The sequence below is a fragment of the Conger conger genome, chromosome 1 (genome assembly GCF_963514075.1).
Source record: "Conger conger chromosome 1, fConCon1.1, whole genome shotgun sequence".
Lineage (NCBI taxonomy): Eukaryota > Metazoa > Chordata > Actinopteri > Anguilliformes > Congridae > Conger > Conger conger.
The window spans coordinates 70,162,776-70,181,096 of NC_083760.1; the positions used below are offsets into that span (position 1 = coordinate 70,162,776).

General features: G+C 39.3%; 1 protein-coding gene across 3 annotated transcripts in view; it reads right to left on the reverse strand.

Moving 5' to 3' along the window:
• Nucleotides 1-18,321, reverse strand: part of znf385d (zinc finger protein 385D) — a 108,942-nt gene that overhangs the window by 32,562 nt on the left and 58,059 nt on the right. For all 3 annotated transcript variants that reach the window (XM_061251900.1, XM_061251915.1, XM_061251907.1), the window contains one exon: nucleotides 14,624-14,766. In XM_061251900.1, coding sequence (XP_061107884.1) covers nucleotides 14,624-14,766 — 143 coding nt within the window. The remainder of the gene's footprint in view (nucleotides 1-14,623; nucleotides 14,767-18,321) is intronic.

The following is an 18,321-nucleotide window of genomic DNA, read 5'->3' on the forward strand; positions in this document are numbered from 1 at the left end:
AATTTCGATGACTTTGTGACGAGAGGCATTAGCACAACTGCGGCACAGTTGTAAAAGCCAGTTCTATAGGAAAAAAATAACTGGCTTGGTTTCATTATTGCCAATCAGCAATATGGCTTCATATTGCCAATCAGATTGCCCACTATCTTTCCCTATCTTGGCCACAGCCAACTGCTAATTTCATCAGAGGTTATGTTAGCATTTCTACAAACTTCTGATGTCAAAAGAAAGGGGAGACTGAATGTTATGTGAATATGAATTTTCCTATAAAACTATAATAAGGGGTCCCATCAACAATTCTGCAGGGTGAATATTCCCTGACTGGCCCCTCTGGTCGGTCTCTCCATCATGTGTCAATTTTTATTTATTACCGCTATAAAATAAACAAAAATAACTTCACCATTAACTCATTTCCATTCATGCACGTGATAGGGAACAACTACACAGCCCTGCTGTCTCATGCACTCTGTGCCTCTGTAATCTCCATTGCAATCTCCACAAGCAACTCTGCCTCTCTCCATACGAAAGCCATATAACATGTCCTCTGTGAGGTCTATGTCACTCCCGAGGCATATGGCTCTGTAGCGTAGAACACAGCACGCCACACAGAATGCGCGGTCCTTCTGAGCGCTGTATGTTTCCGCACCAACCATCCCATCCAAACAATTGCATTTTTAACATTACAAAGGTTTGTTCAATCACTAACCAAGCCCTGCCAAATGAATGATTAGAAGCAAGTTGTTGGTGTGTTCTGGGTTCAATATATGGAGTATGTAGCCATTGGTCACCTTACACTTTTAACTCCACACAGGTGCACTGCCTAAATAGCAGGCATTGGACTCTGTAAATGAACACAACTAGCATTTCAAATAGACACAATTAAATGAACTAAATATTTCCCATTTCAGTGTTATGTGTTAACATACTCAAATGTGCAGTGCATTTCGATCAAAATAGGCTCCTAAGACTTTTTATTTTATTTTGTTCATTGTGACTTTTGTTGTGATTCACAGGGAGTCAAATCTCTTACTGTGACAATCCCACTGTAAGTCTATCACAGCGACTTTGCCGGTGCTGTTTCACTCTGACTCTCTCATGGTGAAAATCTCAGTATGATTCTATTGTTGTGACCCCTTCTCTCTCGCTTGCTTTCTGCACCTCCGTTGGCCCTTTTCTGAATCAAGTATGTGAAGCCATTTTTTTCTCTCCCCCTCCCTGCATTCACTATCCACAGAGGGAGGAGAACACTTGAGAAGCTTTAGCATGACCCTCTCACACTATCAGCATTCATCAGGATGATGAATTTAACCAGGATGACTCCGCATCCCCGGAGTCTCCCAGATGTTGCACATTCTCTTCACATCCAATTAGGGGAAGGAATAAAATGCAATACTTCAATCTCTGCCCCTTCCTCAGCCCCAGTCCTGGCTCCGTGTTCTGAAGAACACTTACATCTGTGCCCCTAAAACCACCTGACCACCCAAGATACATGTCCTGAAATTCCCAACCATTATGGACATTCCAACCACCCTTCCCCCACCACAGCCCACCCCCACCGCCAAGCCAAACGCCTCTGTAGTGACATCTTTGAAAGTGTGCAGCTGTTCTCCTGTCATCAGAGACACAGTATTTGATTAATTGCTCAATCCTCAAGCTTTGCATAGTTCCTTGGAGATATTCTTTTGCCACTCAGGTCACTATTTTGTGTTCATATTGGGAGCGTTATAATAATGTATACACCGCATGCGTCCTGTCCTCTAATAATTTCAGACCAAAGGATAATGGGACTTCTGAGACTTAGAGATGTAGAATGTATCAAGGTGTTGAACTTCATGTCTATTCATGTCTCAGTGCAACTACAATCAGTACCCATGGCTCAAGGGGAATGCAAGAGGGAGAGAAACAAAACCTACTCTCTTCCATGGGGGTGACCAAGGACTCCCCAGATTTTAACACAACACGCCATGATTAATCTCCTGTCCTGAGCACCAAAGCAAGGTTCTTCCAGCATTCCCTGTCCAATCTATCTTCTTTCAGAGAGTGCTAGGACCCTGTTGTCCACCATGCACATGTGCCAAACCTTCTTATATGCACAGGAGACCTTAAATGAGTGCTCAGGAACTGCTATACAACAATACATCTGTTAAAACAACTTATCATGTCTGCTGAACAGATATCAAAATGAGCTCACCACTGTGTAGAAAGACAGTTAAAATAAAATTCCACAGCACCTCTGTAGCCAGGGGACAGGAAGAAATTCTGTAAAACATGGAATTTCAATGCTCTTCAAAAACCAGCCAACAAACATGAAACAAGACTTTGCATGATGCAATGAACAATGTGTAGCAGTAAGTGCATGACAACCTGATGGTTTTCACCACAAACACCCTGAAACTGAATTTCATGACCTGCCTGTCAAAACTACACCTATGAGCAGGATAAAATCAGGGACAGATAAGCCTGAAATTGGTCATGGCTTCGGGGTTATTATTGTCAATTACAGAGGGCACTAAACTGCCAGTTGGCCCTCTCTCAATACATTCTGACAGCAAAGAGAGTGAGAGAGAGAGAGAGAGAGAGAAAGAGAGGAGAGAGAGAAAGAAAGAGAAAGATTCCTCAGGTTACTTAGAGCCACACCTTGAGACATCAAAGTGGTATTGCAAAGGTTTTGGGATCATCCATCTACTCGGGGGAAAAACTGTCAAAGAGTGAATGAATACGAGAAAGACTAAAACAAGCGTACCATGCCCATCAACCATTGTGAGCTTTATACAGATACATGGACCTTCTTCATTATTTTTATCATGTTTTTCTTTATTTTATTTTGGTGGGAAAACATCGGGGAAGCATACGCATGTAAAGTAAATGTGTGTACAAAGGTGTGTGCAACTGAATAAAAACTATAAAAGAAAAATGAAACACTTATGTAAAGGAATGCTAATAAAATGATCATGAATCAGTATAAGAGCATACTCTATGTATATTCACAGTACATGAATCAGTAATGGTGTCAGTAACACGCTGAAATAATGCAATGGTAATTCATGCGTGTGTGGGAGTTGTTCCTTTATTGTTGCACTGAACTGTTTCCATTTTTTAAGAACACAATCTTTTGTTGTTTTTGATCTTTAACCAATACAGTGCATTTTTACTGTAAATAAAGCCAAATTCACATTAATATCTTTTGTCATATTGCAGCATCTGTTTACACAGCACATTCTTTCCATAATAAAAGTGTAGAGGAGGTAAACATGCTACAGGTGCATAGAGATAGTAATGCAGCATGAGTGCAATGTCACCCAAGAATCCTTAAGTAAGATGCTTAACCTGCACTGCTTCATTAAAATATTGTGTCATATTAGCTGTGACAGGGGCAAAGCAGGCTGAGGTTCTGGGAGTGAAAGGGTTATAGAGATGGGAGGCACTGTGGTCTGAGAATGTAGCTGGGAGGCGAATCTGGCATGAAGCCGTCACATAAAAGGATGATGTGTTCAAGGAATCCAGTCACTCTGTAAACTACCCCATCAACCCAGCATAATGCCCCACGGGGAGCCAGGATGGCAAACATGCTTTTCATTATGCTGCGCCACTTTTGTTTTGAAGCGTTGCAGGTGCAAACTGCTTGCGTGACAGTTCAGCTGCTTCTCTTCTTGTGGGACGGATTTTATGCCATACAACTTCAGACTGAGGCTCTCACAAAAATGCAGAGTACATGAATCTCTGTCATTACTATATATGATCAGCAGCAAACAAAAAGGGAACAACAAAAAAGTAAGAAATTTGGACCCAGCAACAAAAGAAGTAGTCTTAATTTCCCACTCTGTATCTTCTGTTAGTGTTTTTTGGAAATCCAAACAAGTGGATGTTCCCTTCAAAGAGTAACATTTTTTATAACTTAAACCTAATTATTTGTATTAAATTACAATCACAACCACAATAAACCCAAGTAACAACATATGGATTAAACTGAATATGGTGTTCTTTTTTTTCTTTAAGGCCAATTTGGATGGTTCTGTGAGGGAAAGTAAATCTGGAAAAATGGTTTGGTTATGCACTCCTTGATACATTAGCCGTGTTGAGGCCAAGGAATCAGCCAGTTTGCATGTCTAGAAACACATTCCCCTGGGGGTAATTTTCTAATATTTATTGACTTTTTTTCGAAGTTAAATGCAATTCTAACTCTATCCACATGTATAAATAAAATGGTACAATTCTTGCAAATTTCAGAAAGCAACACTAAAATATTATACAGGTGTTTATTCAGTGCCAAGTTTGTTTACCACTGAGTTGTTTAGAGCTTTTGTGAAGGCCAACAGCCTAAAAGCAATATACATATCCTGTTTGCCTGTGTTCTCTGGGGTTAATTAGCAATGCCTTTCATGTTCCAGTGTGAAGGCGCTGTGCCCTCCCAGCCCAAGTACACTGCTGTTTCCTGTCTGTTGAATCGGAGCTCCGCTCTGCATTCTGCTAAGCACCATGGGAAATGTGAACTTAAGTGAACTCTGTTCCTCCCCATCAGGAGCTCGGCCCTTTTCACTCAAAGAATGATGGATTTTTGTCTGCTTTCTATGCCAGTTAATGCAACCTACTGGCCATTGTGCAAAATCACTTTGTGTGCTGCACATCCAAGTGTCAGTTCTCTTTGCAGGACAAATACATAATTATTTTACATTGTTTATAGTGCTAATCGTTATCCCTTTCAATTTACACATGGATTGTAATTAGAGCAATTAAGATGAAGTGTGTTGTTCAAGGCTGAAAGGACTGTCATGAGTCTTAAGCTCTAATCACAGTTCCACACAAACTTAGCATTATAAAGTTTGTCCGTGATAAGAGTTGGAACAACTTTTTTTTTACCAAACAACGATAATTTTACCAAAGTATATAATAAAGACAACTCACAAGAAAGATCAACCAGACCAAAACAAAAATGTTGTCTCTCAATAAGACAAGGAGAATAGTGTGCTTATCTGTTTAGTCAACTTTATCCAAGAACTATCCTTAATGATTGCACATAATGAACACCTGTATTAATAATATCAAAAATGGCCAGTATAAATAAATATGCACTGTACAGCACATACCAGCCCATACCAGCCCTTCAGAAGATCAAGGAACCTTTCACTTTTTATGCTTGTTACGGACTCATAAGGCCATGACAAAAGTAGGGAGACCGCACAGGAAAAAAACATTAAAAAGATATTTAATTCATTCAGCCAAATTAACACAAAGGCATGTGGTGTGTGAAAGTCAGTATCATCAGTAGTGTAGTTGAGTGGACGTGTGAAAAGTATGGTGAAGCAATGTTGTATTGTGCAACCCCAAAACAAAAAAACAAAACCAACTCAACCAACTCAAACTGGAGACAGGCCCTTCTTGAACTCTGGGAGCACTGGCCACAGGTGCACTCAATTACTTCAATGACCCTTTGCTCCGCCCACCAGGCACCTGTGAGAGACACCAACGAGCAGCACAGGTAGACAGAGCAGGGTCTGTAACACCTCCCCCCATAAACAGGGTCAATCCGGGTCATGAAACAATACCTCAAAACAAAAACCACACATAAACCAAAAAAACATTAAAGTTAAACAAACCAGACCACCCAACCACACTGCCAACACCTCCTCAGAACCGCCTGACACACAGCCTGTCCTCCAACTTCAGCAACCAGGTGCTGTCCCTATGGAAGAAATTTAAGAGGAGAAAAAAATAGCAGAGCAGGGGAAAATCATAAGGGTTGTGGGCCAGAGAAGCAGACCAAGAAAACCCAGGGGTTGGTGTCCAAGACATCCACCAAAATTCACACCCCACACATAGATAAATGCTGGAACCTCACAGGCCAAATTGATTCCAACACCAAAGGTACAAAAAGCAAGGCATGAGCAAGAACTGAGACTATCCTCACAACAGTCAAAACATCAACCAGTACAAAACTGCCAAAATGACAGATGACTCCGGTAGCACAAAGCCAAGTACTATGAAGCATGTGCCATGGCAAGGTAACCAGATGACTCATGCACCAAGTTACTGGCAACAGTGTGACAAGCAATTAAAGTCCAAGACAGGATGTACAAAGCAGGCACTACAGACAAAAGCGCAAAAAAGTAGTACACGCAACAAAGTCTAATACCAGATACAAAATCCAGGTCAGAACCACAAGCATTTAATGAAAAGCTGTCAAATTAATGAACAAATGAGCCATGGTTGGCCTTAAAGAAATCACTCCTGGCTGTAACTCGACTCGCTATTGAGCACACCAAACTAAACAAGTGTTGATCTCGTGGTGCACAACAGGAGACAACAGGAATGAAGCTTCCCAGACAAACTACCTAGCCAGTTCCTGTAAATCATTTAGCTGATCCAAGCTCAACCTAGTCTTCACTGACTTTTCGGGCAACGAGTACAACCCTCAGTCCCCCATATTCACCAGCAAAAAAGAGAAAGGAAAAATAACAAAGTGATGAGCCACCCTGGACGCGCCCAACAACCACCCTACCAAATATCTTGCTGCTGTACACCATCAATCAACACTTAGGACTCAATGTCAGTGAGCAGAGTAAAGTATCTCCAGCCTGGGCCAAAACCGGAAAAACATTATCCAATCTCCCGAGAAACTACACAAACCCAAAAACAAATCAAACAGCAAAGCTACCAAAACGTACCTACAGGTATAGTACACATCCATCCAGACTTGTAAGTCCATGACAAAGGGGAGACCACACAGGAAAATAACAAATTAAAGAGATTTAATTCATTCAGCCAAATTAACACAAAGGCGAGACATATGTGGAGTGTCAGTATCATCAGTAGTGTAGTTGAGTGGACGTGTGAACAGTATGTTGTATGGTGCACCTCCAAAACAAAACCAACTAAATCTGTGGGAAGAGAGTGCTCCCTCAAACTGGAGACAGGCCCTTCTTAAAATCTGGGAGCACCAGAGGGGCACCCCATTACTCTGCTCCGCCCGCCAGGCACCTGTGAGAGACACCAACGAGCAGCACAGGTAGACAGAGCAGGGGCCGTAACACCTCCCCCCATAAACAGGGTCCATCCGGGTCATGAAACAATACCTCAAAACGAAACCCCTACATAAACCAAAAAAACATTAAAGTCAAACAAACCAGACCACCCAACCACACTGCCAACACCCTGACACACAGCCTGTCCTCCAACTTCAGCAACCAGGTGCTGTCCCTATGGAAGCCATTTAAGAGGAGAAAAGACACCAAAGAGCAGCACAGATAAACAGAGCAGGGTCCTTAACAATACTGTACAATTATATCAATATACTAGGTGTCTGCCTAGCCATAGCACATAAGAGACACTTACTGTAGGAAATATTCAGGATATTTGATGCATAGTTATGTCTTGTATTGGCTTGTTATGTATGATAGGCATTGGCTTTGTACTTTTAGCACCAGCTGGGTTAAGTATAGGTACATATTTATCATACTGTATTTCATCTCTTATAAAGATACACACAAAAACCCCAGACCAGCATCATTTGACCTGGCAGTACCTTTTCACTAGCTGTGCTTTGTTACTGTGTAGGAATGAGCCAGGTTACTGTCTGGAGGAGGTATGCTTTGCACAGTCTTTCCTCTCCCATAACAAGGTAAATCAAATACAGCAATAATTCATGTATTTCCCTTATCATAAGAAATGCCCATAAAAGTGCAGAATTTAACAAGAGCAAAAGAATCGTCCAGCAATACCTAACTTCTAAATGAATCCACAACAAGTAGAGCTTAATGTATTTTTATTATTTTTATATATTTATTCAAGAATTCATGTGCTGTTTCTTTGTCATTGGTGTTTCCTACCAACCCGAATACATAATGTCTCTAGCCAAGGCAATCGCTGGCAGGAAGGCATGAAAATATCAATTAGTATACACCTGAAAGCTTGTGCACTGTACCACCATATCCAAATGAGTGCATAAATATGTATTAGATTTAACTACATTCACAGACATATAAATATTTCCATCTGATAATCATGGATGTGGGGTTATTGCTGTGGTCTCTTGTTGAATGGCACCATGCATTGTTTCTAGCAGAGGCCAGTTTTATCTTCCTGCAGCACAATGGATTTCATTAACAAGCTAAATAAACATCAGAGCTCTGTGAGCAACAAACAAGTGCAAACGTGTCTCAGTGGAGTCCTCTGTTCACTTTGTGGCATTATCCGCACATTCCTACATTGACTCAGAGCAGGTATGGTGTATTAACGCCATTAAAACATTACCTGGGGACCCAGCACCAAGATTCAACTTGCCAACATGGAGAGCTTTCAAATAAAGATTGATGCCTTGGTTGTTCTTCCACTTCACAAATTCTATCCACCAATGGATCTTTGCCCAACATTACATTGCAAAACATCATCAGCATTTAGCTGACACTCTCTAGAGCAACTTACGCAACGTTTGTATTTTCACATATTGTAGTATCCATTGATGCGGCCTGATATACGTATGTATAGTGACACAATTTAAGCTAAGCACCGGGCTTGAACCTACATCAACCTTCAGGGCATATGCCCAGTTCACTGCCTCATCACCAACAGCAAACAATGAAAGCACTGTTAAGAGATATTTCATGACTGAAGCACTGCATGCAGATATTTAGAAGGTTAAATCTCTCCCAATGCCTGAAGGATCCTACTTTATGCTGAATTATATATCAAAAGAAATAGAACAACACCAGGGGTAATCAAGGGCTCACCCTACTGATTGTTCCAAAGGGGAAGTGGAGTTTGTATTGTTTACCGGGGACACATCTGGGCCCCTGATGGGACAAACAGCACTTTCAGCCATTGCCAGGAAAAGGCTAACTTCAATCTGTTTCTCATCTTTGTCCAAATCAACTTGAATGTTTCTGGTTGCACTCTTTGTGGTGAGTGAGTGGGCAAGACAAGGACAAGACAAGTGAAGTTCATTAGGGGGCTGCTTATAACAAAATGTAAACAATAGATACTCATTTTAGGTCATATTATCTAACACAACCCGTGGCCAAAAATACTAAAATACACCTTTCAAAAGTTCAAGTCCCTAGCTCTCTCTGTATCAACTATAGCGATTCATCCACATTTAGAAATATATATATATATATTATAGTATATTAACAGCCACTATAGCTGTACCTCAGATTTTTTTTACAAAACCATGCTTTAAAAAAGTATTGTTACCTAATACCTATGCAGTCCATTTAAATTAAGTAAATTAAGTAAATACAAAAATTACTTCATAGGAATTTGTAGGCTATAAGCAAAATTGTAAGCAAGCAGGTATATTTTGCTGAGCAATTTCATTATTGTCAGCCTGGAATAAAAGTTTCCCTGGTTTCCCTCATGTAGCCATAAATATAGCCAAACACCACTGCAAATGATTAATACATATCCTCACGTGTGACCATTCTCTACACTCCAAACAGGCATTTAGTAAATCTGTCAGAGTCACACATTAGATCTCTCAAGCATGTACTGTATATTCACAGTAAAATTATATAGAATAAAACACAGTTTAGGTAATTGCATTGGCATGCCAAAACATGCTGCATCCCAACATATTCTCTTCCGCATCAACTGATAAGAACACACATTTCACACAGTAAGATATCCTAAAACCCAGAACCCTGGAGCTATGGGGCGAAAGGGCCAGTCACTGCACTCCCAGGAATAAATAGACTGATTCTCCAGCTGATGTATTGTAGTCAAATCAATAAGAGTGAGGCTCATACATGCAGGCAGCGTGCTTTCTTATACAGTCGAAGACATAATGAGTATGTGAAAAATGTTGTTTATTATTTTCATCAGAAAGCAGCGCCCTGTATTTTATCAGTATCTCCATCTCAACCTTTTAGGTGCCCCCAGGAGAAGTATAGCCCATGAAGAGAGACCTTGCAGTGCACAGACAATATGAAAGTATTTAAAAAGAATGTTCGTGACCAGTAAATCCAGCTCCGTATAGTGACATGATTTTGTGAATGTAAACTGATTAAATAAATGTTGACTAGTGTAGCTTAGAGTCACATTAGCAAGTCTGCACCCTCAGGACATGTTTCCTCCTCAAACATACTTCTTGCTAAATTATCAACCCCATCTGGGGAAGTTTAAATGCTCTCCCTGACAGGCAAGCGTTCCAAAAAACCATGGCAACACAAATACTAGAATCAAACAAGCACAAAAAAGACTGTTATTATAGACCAACCAAGCGGCGATGCAAAGCAGGCTTCAACATAAGTCAGACAATGATTTCTTTATTATGGCATTAGAAGATGAAGGCAAACGAAAACATGTGTAGTCAAAAAATATTTAGAGTTCATACAGAATTGCCTGGAATCGGATAGCACATATGTGGCTTCTTCTTAAACACGGAATGTTACAGTGCACATGGAAGGATGCATTAAGGCACACAATCAGTAAATTAAAAAGGTAACCTTAATTATAAATAAAACTGCTTGTTCAAATACAATTTAACAGCACAGGTATTTCAGGACACATATAGTGGGCTCCAGAAGCGTGACTGACTATTGAAAATGCTAGTTTCATTACACAGCTGAAAAAATGCTGTGTTGTTTTATGCAAGCCTAACAACTTATACACCGTTGGGAACGCAATGTCACTACCTAAAATGCTTTTTACTTGTCACTTCAATAAGATGCCTGTAGATGGTTCTTTGATGAGCTGAAATTATACTACATTTTCTCATACATGGATTGGGGATAACACATTTTCTCTGCGTTACATATACTGGTCACAAACGGTTGTACTTGGGTTCATCATGTTGAAGATACAAAACGCCTATACAAAACGTAGACAATATAATGTACAACTAATTTTGTAGAAGTATACAATGTCAAAACGACATGCCAACAATGATAATTGTTGGTGAGACAAATGAAAAAATGTAAACAATGGACATTCTATCAAGATTTTTAGAATGAGAAACTATTCTGGATTTTGTCTGCTGGACACTTTGTGAAAAGGACACTGACATTACCATATTTCATGCAGAAAAAATAAGATAACTAAATAATAAACTTTGACACATGACCTTAAATGTAATGAAATAAATGTATATAGATTTCCTGTATGTTTGAGCATAAAATATAGATCATTATCCACGTTGTTTAATATATGCAGCCATTTTTCTCCATTTTTATTAAGGGTGACCATAATTCTGGAGTCCACTGTATTTTATCTCAAATTAAACTTTTTAACTTACACTGTAGTTCCTCTTGATAAACAATTGATTGGGCCCTGTTATAAAGATGCTACATTAAAACAATTTTGATGCTGCCACTTGTGAATAAACTTGTTTACAGCAATAATAAAGCCCATGCTCGCATTTACAGCTACGCAGCCATATGGAGAGATGGATTATAGAACAGTGCATTCTGCCAAAAATGTGATAATGTCAACAACACAGGGTATATTGCAGGGTGAGTAGAAATTGTTGCAATTCCCCCCATATCATCTGCTGGACAGGCTGCATGCTGCCCAGGGTATTTCTTAATGCTCAAAGAGAAATCTGTTAAGCAAAGATTAGAGTTTCACTATGATTCATACTATGAAACCAATTTGAAAAGAGACTCATGCTTGGACCTCCATGCAGCAGCATGACCATGCTTACTGTGTACATTCAGTTATTTATTTACAGGTCCTTTTATATGTGTCTATTGTACCACATTCATATATCGGCATATTTACTGGATCCTTTCTGTCACCATGTGAGAGAGTACAATCCCAACTGCTCTCCCTGTACACTATGCCACACTGCCCAGTATATCCAAAATGTGACCAACTGTGTTATGATAATTATGCCAGTTTATGTTTATTATCAAGCTTTAGTGTCCATTGGGAAACAAATGCTTACTGTGCTCTGGTTCATACTTCGTAACGTAACAAATAATATTTTGTTCATGGTGTCCATAACATAAAACTTACTCCAGAGGTGCCTTCGCAACATACTGGTTTGACTGCTGGATATTAATTGAGGAACAGTTCCTTTGAACTATTGAAATACATTTGTTGGATGTGCCTAGCATTCTCCAAATGGTGCTCAAGAATCATTCCCAAAAGTGTCTTTCACAGCCCTCCTTCTGTAACTTTAAAAGCCTCCACTGACACGAGATGAAGCCAGAGTGAAAGTAGAGTACCTCTGTTTTCCATCACGTGTATGTTCTCCAGAGAACTTTCTCCTCAGTTAAATGTGAAGTGAGCTTATTTTTGACAGTGCATCAGGATCTAATGAGCTTTGTGCAAAAGTGTCATGACACCCACAGGACTCCAGGTCTCCAGGATCAATGACGGACACCACTGTTCTGTGTAACCTCATTCCAGTCAATCTCATATTCCCAGCACAAACCTCTTAAAGCTGACATTGATGTCTAGTGGAGATGGACCCCTGGGGAATTGAGTGATATGCACAAGAATGACATTATGGAATAGCGATAGATAACTGAGCCATTTAAGCATTCACTGAATTAATTCTGGGCATGTACCTTGCTTGAGGGTACAGTGGCATTGCCATACCCCGATTTCTGGTTCTCAAACAGTTATGATTTACTGCCAATGGGGGTAACGTTACTGGCAACAACACTGAGATCTCAGAGTCACAGAGAGAAAGAAGAGAATGAGAGAGAGAGACAGACAGAGAGAAAATACAGCAGAAAATGTATGTTTCTCTCTACAGCTGGACAATTAGGCAGATATTTCCATGTACATGAAAGAGGTTAAGCAAAATACAGTGTCTAATCAGTTGTGCAGAGGAACATGGTATCCCAGAGAATTCAAAAGCAATCTTTACACTGCTGCTCAGTGTTTAGCACTCACACAAGCTTGATGAGGCTAATCATCTAAAGAAAATAAGCATTCCGTAGTGGAGACATGATTATAATGACCAAGAGTGCCCCGAATGCCTCTGCCAAGTGAAAAGAAAATCGGTGGCTGGTGGGTGATTTGTCATACAGGATACAGCCCACATACCTCACGCTAATTGTTTTCCCCAAATATTGTTCTTTAAAAAACCAAATTGAAAGCATGTGTTGTCTTACAGTACATACATAATGGTTTTCTGATGATACCCGACTCCTAACATTGAAGGATAGTAGCAAATACAAGCAGTAACCTGTGCCATATGAAAATATGGAACCAGAGGTCCAAGAATACTGGTTAAAAAAACAAAGGGTGACATATTATTCTATCAGTGTGATATGCAGGGACAAGGCCAAACAAACAAAAGCAGTCATGAAGATTTTTTTGAAATTCCGAGGCAGTAGTACTGGAAATAAATCACATGTATTAAAAGTAGGACTGAGTAATGAAGCTATGGCTTCCAAGCTATGCCATTTACGTATATACTTATTTGCTTTCCATATATGTCTGCCTGTGTGTTTTCTGGTCAGACCACTTAAGGACAAGCATAAGGTGCACAGACAGTTATGAATGCAGTCACAAATAAGATCCCAACATTACATGGATTTGAATACCCTTTCCAAATTATTTCCTCATTACTACTGCTCTTATTGCCATTCTAAAAGGCAATTTATGTCAAATCCCGTCCCTGTTAACATCAATTATTCATCCTGGCAGCAGATTGCTGACTTTGTTTGTTTACAGACCCACATGGTACTGCTAAACACTGATATAATAATAATAATAATAATAATAATAATAATAATAATAATGATATTACATTTTCAGCCTTGTAATGTAGGTTGAGGTTGATAGATACAGGTTGGAAATAAAACAAAAAGGCTATATCCCCGACTCCAGGCCTGAGATTGCTGTAATCAGGGACAGTAAGTGAATAAAGGTGAATTTACAGTGAAACCTTGCCTAAATCAAAACTATTGTTCTGCTCTATTTCAACACCTGCTCTGCCAGAGACCATAATCTACCTCTGCTCATTCAGCAATCAAAACAATACTTCTGTTACATGCACAAAACAAAGGTATACAATCAGGGCTATCATTTTAATACAGGAAAAAAACTGAGGTAGTCAAATCTCTTGATACTACCTCCCTCAAATCTCCATAAATCCCCATAACACATTTTATTTACCATTCATATTAATGAACTCTTTTAAATAACACTCCAATAACGTTATCACTGACAATGCATAACTGGCAAACAAATTACTATGGTGTATTATTCATAGGAATCATTGCTTAATGGGTTACTTCAATTGTACTAAGCACACAAATGGTCCTTTGAGGCAAACCTTTAGTGACATCTCATTCATTTCCTTTATAAAGGGAAATTCATTTCTAAGTCACAGTTTCAAAAGCCACAAGTAAATTTAAACCTTTATGACATGATGATTTCAGGCAGACAGAGTACGCCCTAAAAAGTATATTGACAAATGAGTTGAAATCGGTATTCCAACTGAAAAGGAATTCATCTCAATTGAAAGGGCCTGGGAATTTGGCAATCCACCTGGCATGAAGCCAAAAATAACAACTTTGCCATTCACACATACCTTGACCTGATTGAAACACATCGTAAATTTTAGCATTTGTTTTTTGTCCAAGATTAATCTGGTGAAAGTCGGAGTATGCCTTTAGAACAAGCAGTGGTGTCCATCATATGACTCTGTTTTGACCTCTGAGCGTAAACTTACAGCACTGAAGTTGGGGAAGAGGTTGACAGTGGTGGTAGTGTCCAGTGGAAATGGGAGGAACTGCTTCATGTCCAAGGATGGCTGGACAGTGGGCAGTGGTGGACGCACCAATGTGGGCAGGATGGCATTTTGACATGCGTTACCTACAGAAGTGAACAAAGAGGTTGAGGTTAAACAAGTTCATTTTAATTTGCATTTAAGATACTCTCCCTTCCCTAATACTTGATGTACTTGCAAGGCATAATGTGATATCATGACGGGAGCCTAATACTACCAACAAAGTTGGAAGAAAAGAAATGCATTGCTTTTCTAAGAACTGCAAATGTCTTCATAGAAGAGCAAGTTAAACTGAACAAATTGAAAACATCATTAAATGTATACCTCTCCAGAGCCAAACATCCAGGTTATGTAACTTCTGACATTTGTGAGAACAAACAAGGCGGATTTGTCATTGGAAAACCGCTCACTAAATCAGCTTTACAACTCAGTTGTTGATCCTGTGGAGACGCCAGCAATTTCATCATACAGAGGAGACACAAAGGGCTAAGAGGCAAAACACTGCCAGCAATGTCTGGAGGAAAGAGCAAAGCATATGCTACACAATGAATATACTTATTTTTGCACTAGAAAGTAGATCATTAACATTCATACTAACACACCAAAATGAGGCTAACCATGCATTTAGCCTGCCATTTTGAACATTGCTGTAAGCGTTGTCAGAAAACTGTCAATATTTTTAAATAATATTCACACCAATGGATAGTTGTGGATGAGGATTGTACACACTATATGCATAGTGGAGAATTCAAGTCCCAGGAGAAGTGAACTAGTAGTAGTAGTAGTAGTTGTAGTAGCAAATACATACTGTTTGTTTGTTGAATATACAATCAGTGCAAGTAGGGCTTTCAATCCATGCGCTATGGAAATTACTACACATTTATAGTTAATTTCAATAACAGGTACTTTTCATTCATATAAGCAATATTATAAAAGTGATTTCTTCTTTTTTCATTCATAAAGCAGCTTATTATGCATTAAACTTCCCTGCTATCTGTACACAGAGATCTGTGGTTTATGCATAAATCCTGTAAATTGTATCACTTTAGTGCGCATCTGTAAATGTAGCAGAGTGCTGCAGAAATGTAGGTGTCTGAAAGCTAATCCTCTCAGGCACTCAGTTCAAGTCTCTAAGCACTTTGAGTTTGTCCCTGGCATGCTCCTGGATTTCCCTCAGTTAGCTAAATCCATGTATCGACCTGCAGTTTTCAACAAATCCAATGAGAGAACCGGCCCTTTCATGTGGAGTTTTTCAAAAAGCTTTGTGCAAATCCAGCTACGCTGGTAAAACTGTTTTAGATACAGAAGTCAGGCAAAGTAAAGGTCTTACTCTAAGTTTGCTCTAAATGCTGACGTCCCTTTGAAAATAACCGCCCTGTCAGTCAAAGTCCACAGATTGTCTGAACTTATATCCTTTCCACAGTATAAACAGAGTAATGCCATTGATCTGCGGTCATAGTGTGGGCTCTCTGTAGCCACCGTGCCTCTGACAAAACACAGGAGGAACAACAACATCTGCCTTGGCTCCGGAGCGTGTTGTACCGCGGATGCTGAGCACAATTCCCAGCGGTCTGAATACCCCTGGGGTCAAAATCTCTTCCCTTAATTACTTTATGAGCCCATTGATTCCCTTAGCTTCCATCTTCAGTTTTGTTTTTACCGTAAATACATTTTCTATTTTTCTTTCATACTCTATTATTTTCTATATGGCCGAATTAGACTGATTAGGTGAAGGGAGTTCACCAAAGAACGGCTCACGAAGCCGCCAATAACCAAGATTGGCGCTCTAGACATAGACCGATGTGTGCGGCAGTGGAACTAAAACCAAAAGAGAAAGATAAAAAGATTTTAAAAACTGACTGAGTAGTCAACAAAAATATTCATGACTTTCCACAGAATGCACTGATGTGCTGAAGGGATGCTGGAGGAAAATAAGGCAATCCTCCACCCCACCTTGCACACAACCAGAAAACCACATGTAATGCATCATAATACTACGGGGTTCTTTATATACCTAAAGCACCCACTGTGGTTTCTCATATTTGCACATGGAGAATACATCCAACATGCAGAAATGAAGAAACCACTGATTGTATAAAAATGTATACATGCGTACTATAAGCATATACATAAATGGATGCTTCAAATGCATCCACCATAGTTAGTAATTATTAATGCACTACAGCAAAATGCGACAAACAAGACTTTCAAAATAAATATCTGCGGCAGTCCTCTATAAGCAAACTGATAGCATTATTTAATGATTTGCTGCATTATTAACCCTTTCCAATAAGGCAATTTCAGCCTATTTTGTCCTATAAAAGTGTCAATATCTCAAAAACGATTTATTGTACACACATGGTTGAAGACTTAAATTAAAGAAGAGGCTAGTACCATTCCTAAATTTCAGACAGAACAAATGTATGAGCATCTACATAGAGTGTACACAAAAAATATATAAAAAATACAAACCAATTAAAAAATGCCTCATACTTTTAGTTTTAACACTCAATATCTCAATTTCTCAAGTCAAGGACAAACCCAGAATTACTTTATGTTTGTGCACAACTTGATCTCATGTGTGAACAAGATTTAGTAAAGATATCTAGAGGCATTCAAATTCCACATGAGTTTTCCCAAATCTGCACCCAGATGTCCCCAATTGTCCCCAAATCTCTCCAAATACAAAACATCTGCATATCTTTTTGTCCAGACACATGAATGATCAGAGAATGTTAGTACACATGTTGGAAGATGAAGCTTATGTAAATAACCGTATTATCTATTACCTACTATATATTATCGTTATCTAATATTACTTATGGTATTAGCTAAGTAATTATTCAATGACAAGGGCGCCTGACTGAAAATAAAGAATTTACTGGAACATTGATACTTATGGGATGATTGAAAAAGTGTAATAAAAATTTGTAAGCAATCATATTCTGTATATAAGACATGCCATAAAGGTATGATGGAGAATTATGTGATTAAGGCATGATTACGGCAAGAAACAATTAATTGAATGCTTTCTTTGGGTACTTTGGGTAACAGTTTGGGAAATGGCCTTGAATTTATCCAAGGCAGGGATGTTGCAACTAAAATTAAATATTAGTAAATTAAAAATGGGAAGTAATTAAAAATATTTCAAACAACAAACTGCAGTATGTCACACCATCAGTGAGGAGCAGAAGCTTGCACTGACATGTAATGGAGTGAGAGCAGCCACAGCATTCAGCCATGCAATACAAGCCATTCAATAATATCATCCTAACCAAGAAGAAACTCCACAATACATGAGCTCTAACCCAAGGCTGTAAGAGAGTAAATAAAAAAGGAATGTCATAAAAACTAAATGCCATAGCTTTTTTATGGGCCTCCTGCAGGAGCTATGCCATCTGTTGAATCACTGCATAGCATGCTCATGTGGAGACATGTTTGGGTTCCTCTAAAACAAAGTGTGTCCTCTCTTACCCCGATCCCTTCAGGGATAATCTCAGCTGCAACTCAAAGTGTGAGGTCATGCTGAAATATCGTCTTTCAGGCCAGTTCTCACCACGGAAACGATATAAATCATCAAGCAGCCAAACGGAGAATGAGCAATGAGGCAGAAAATTAACAAAGGGTATGTCATTTAGTCT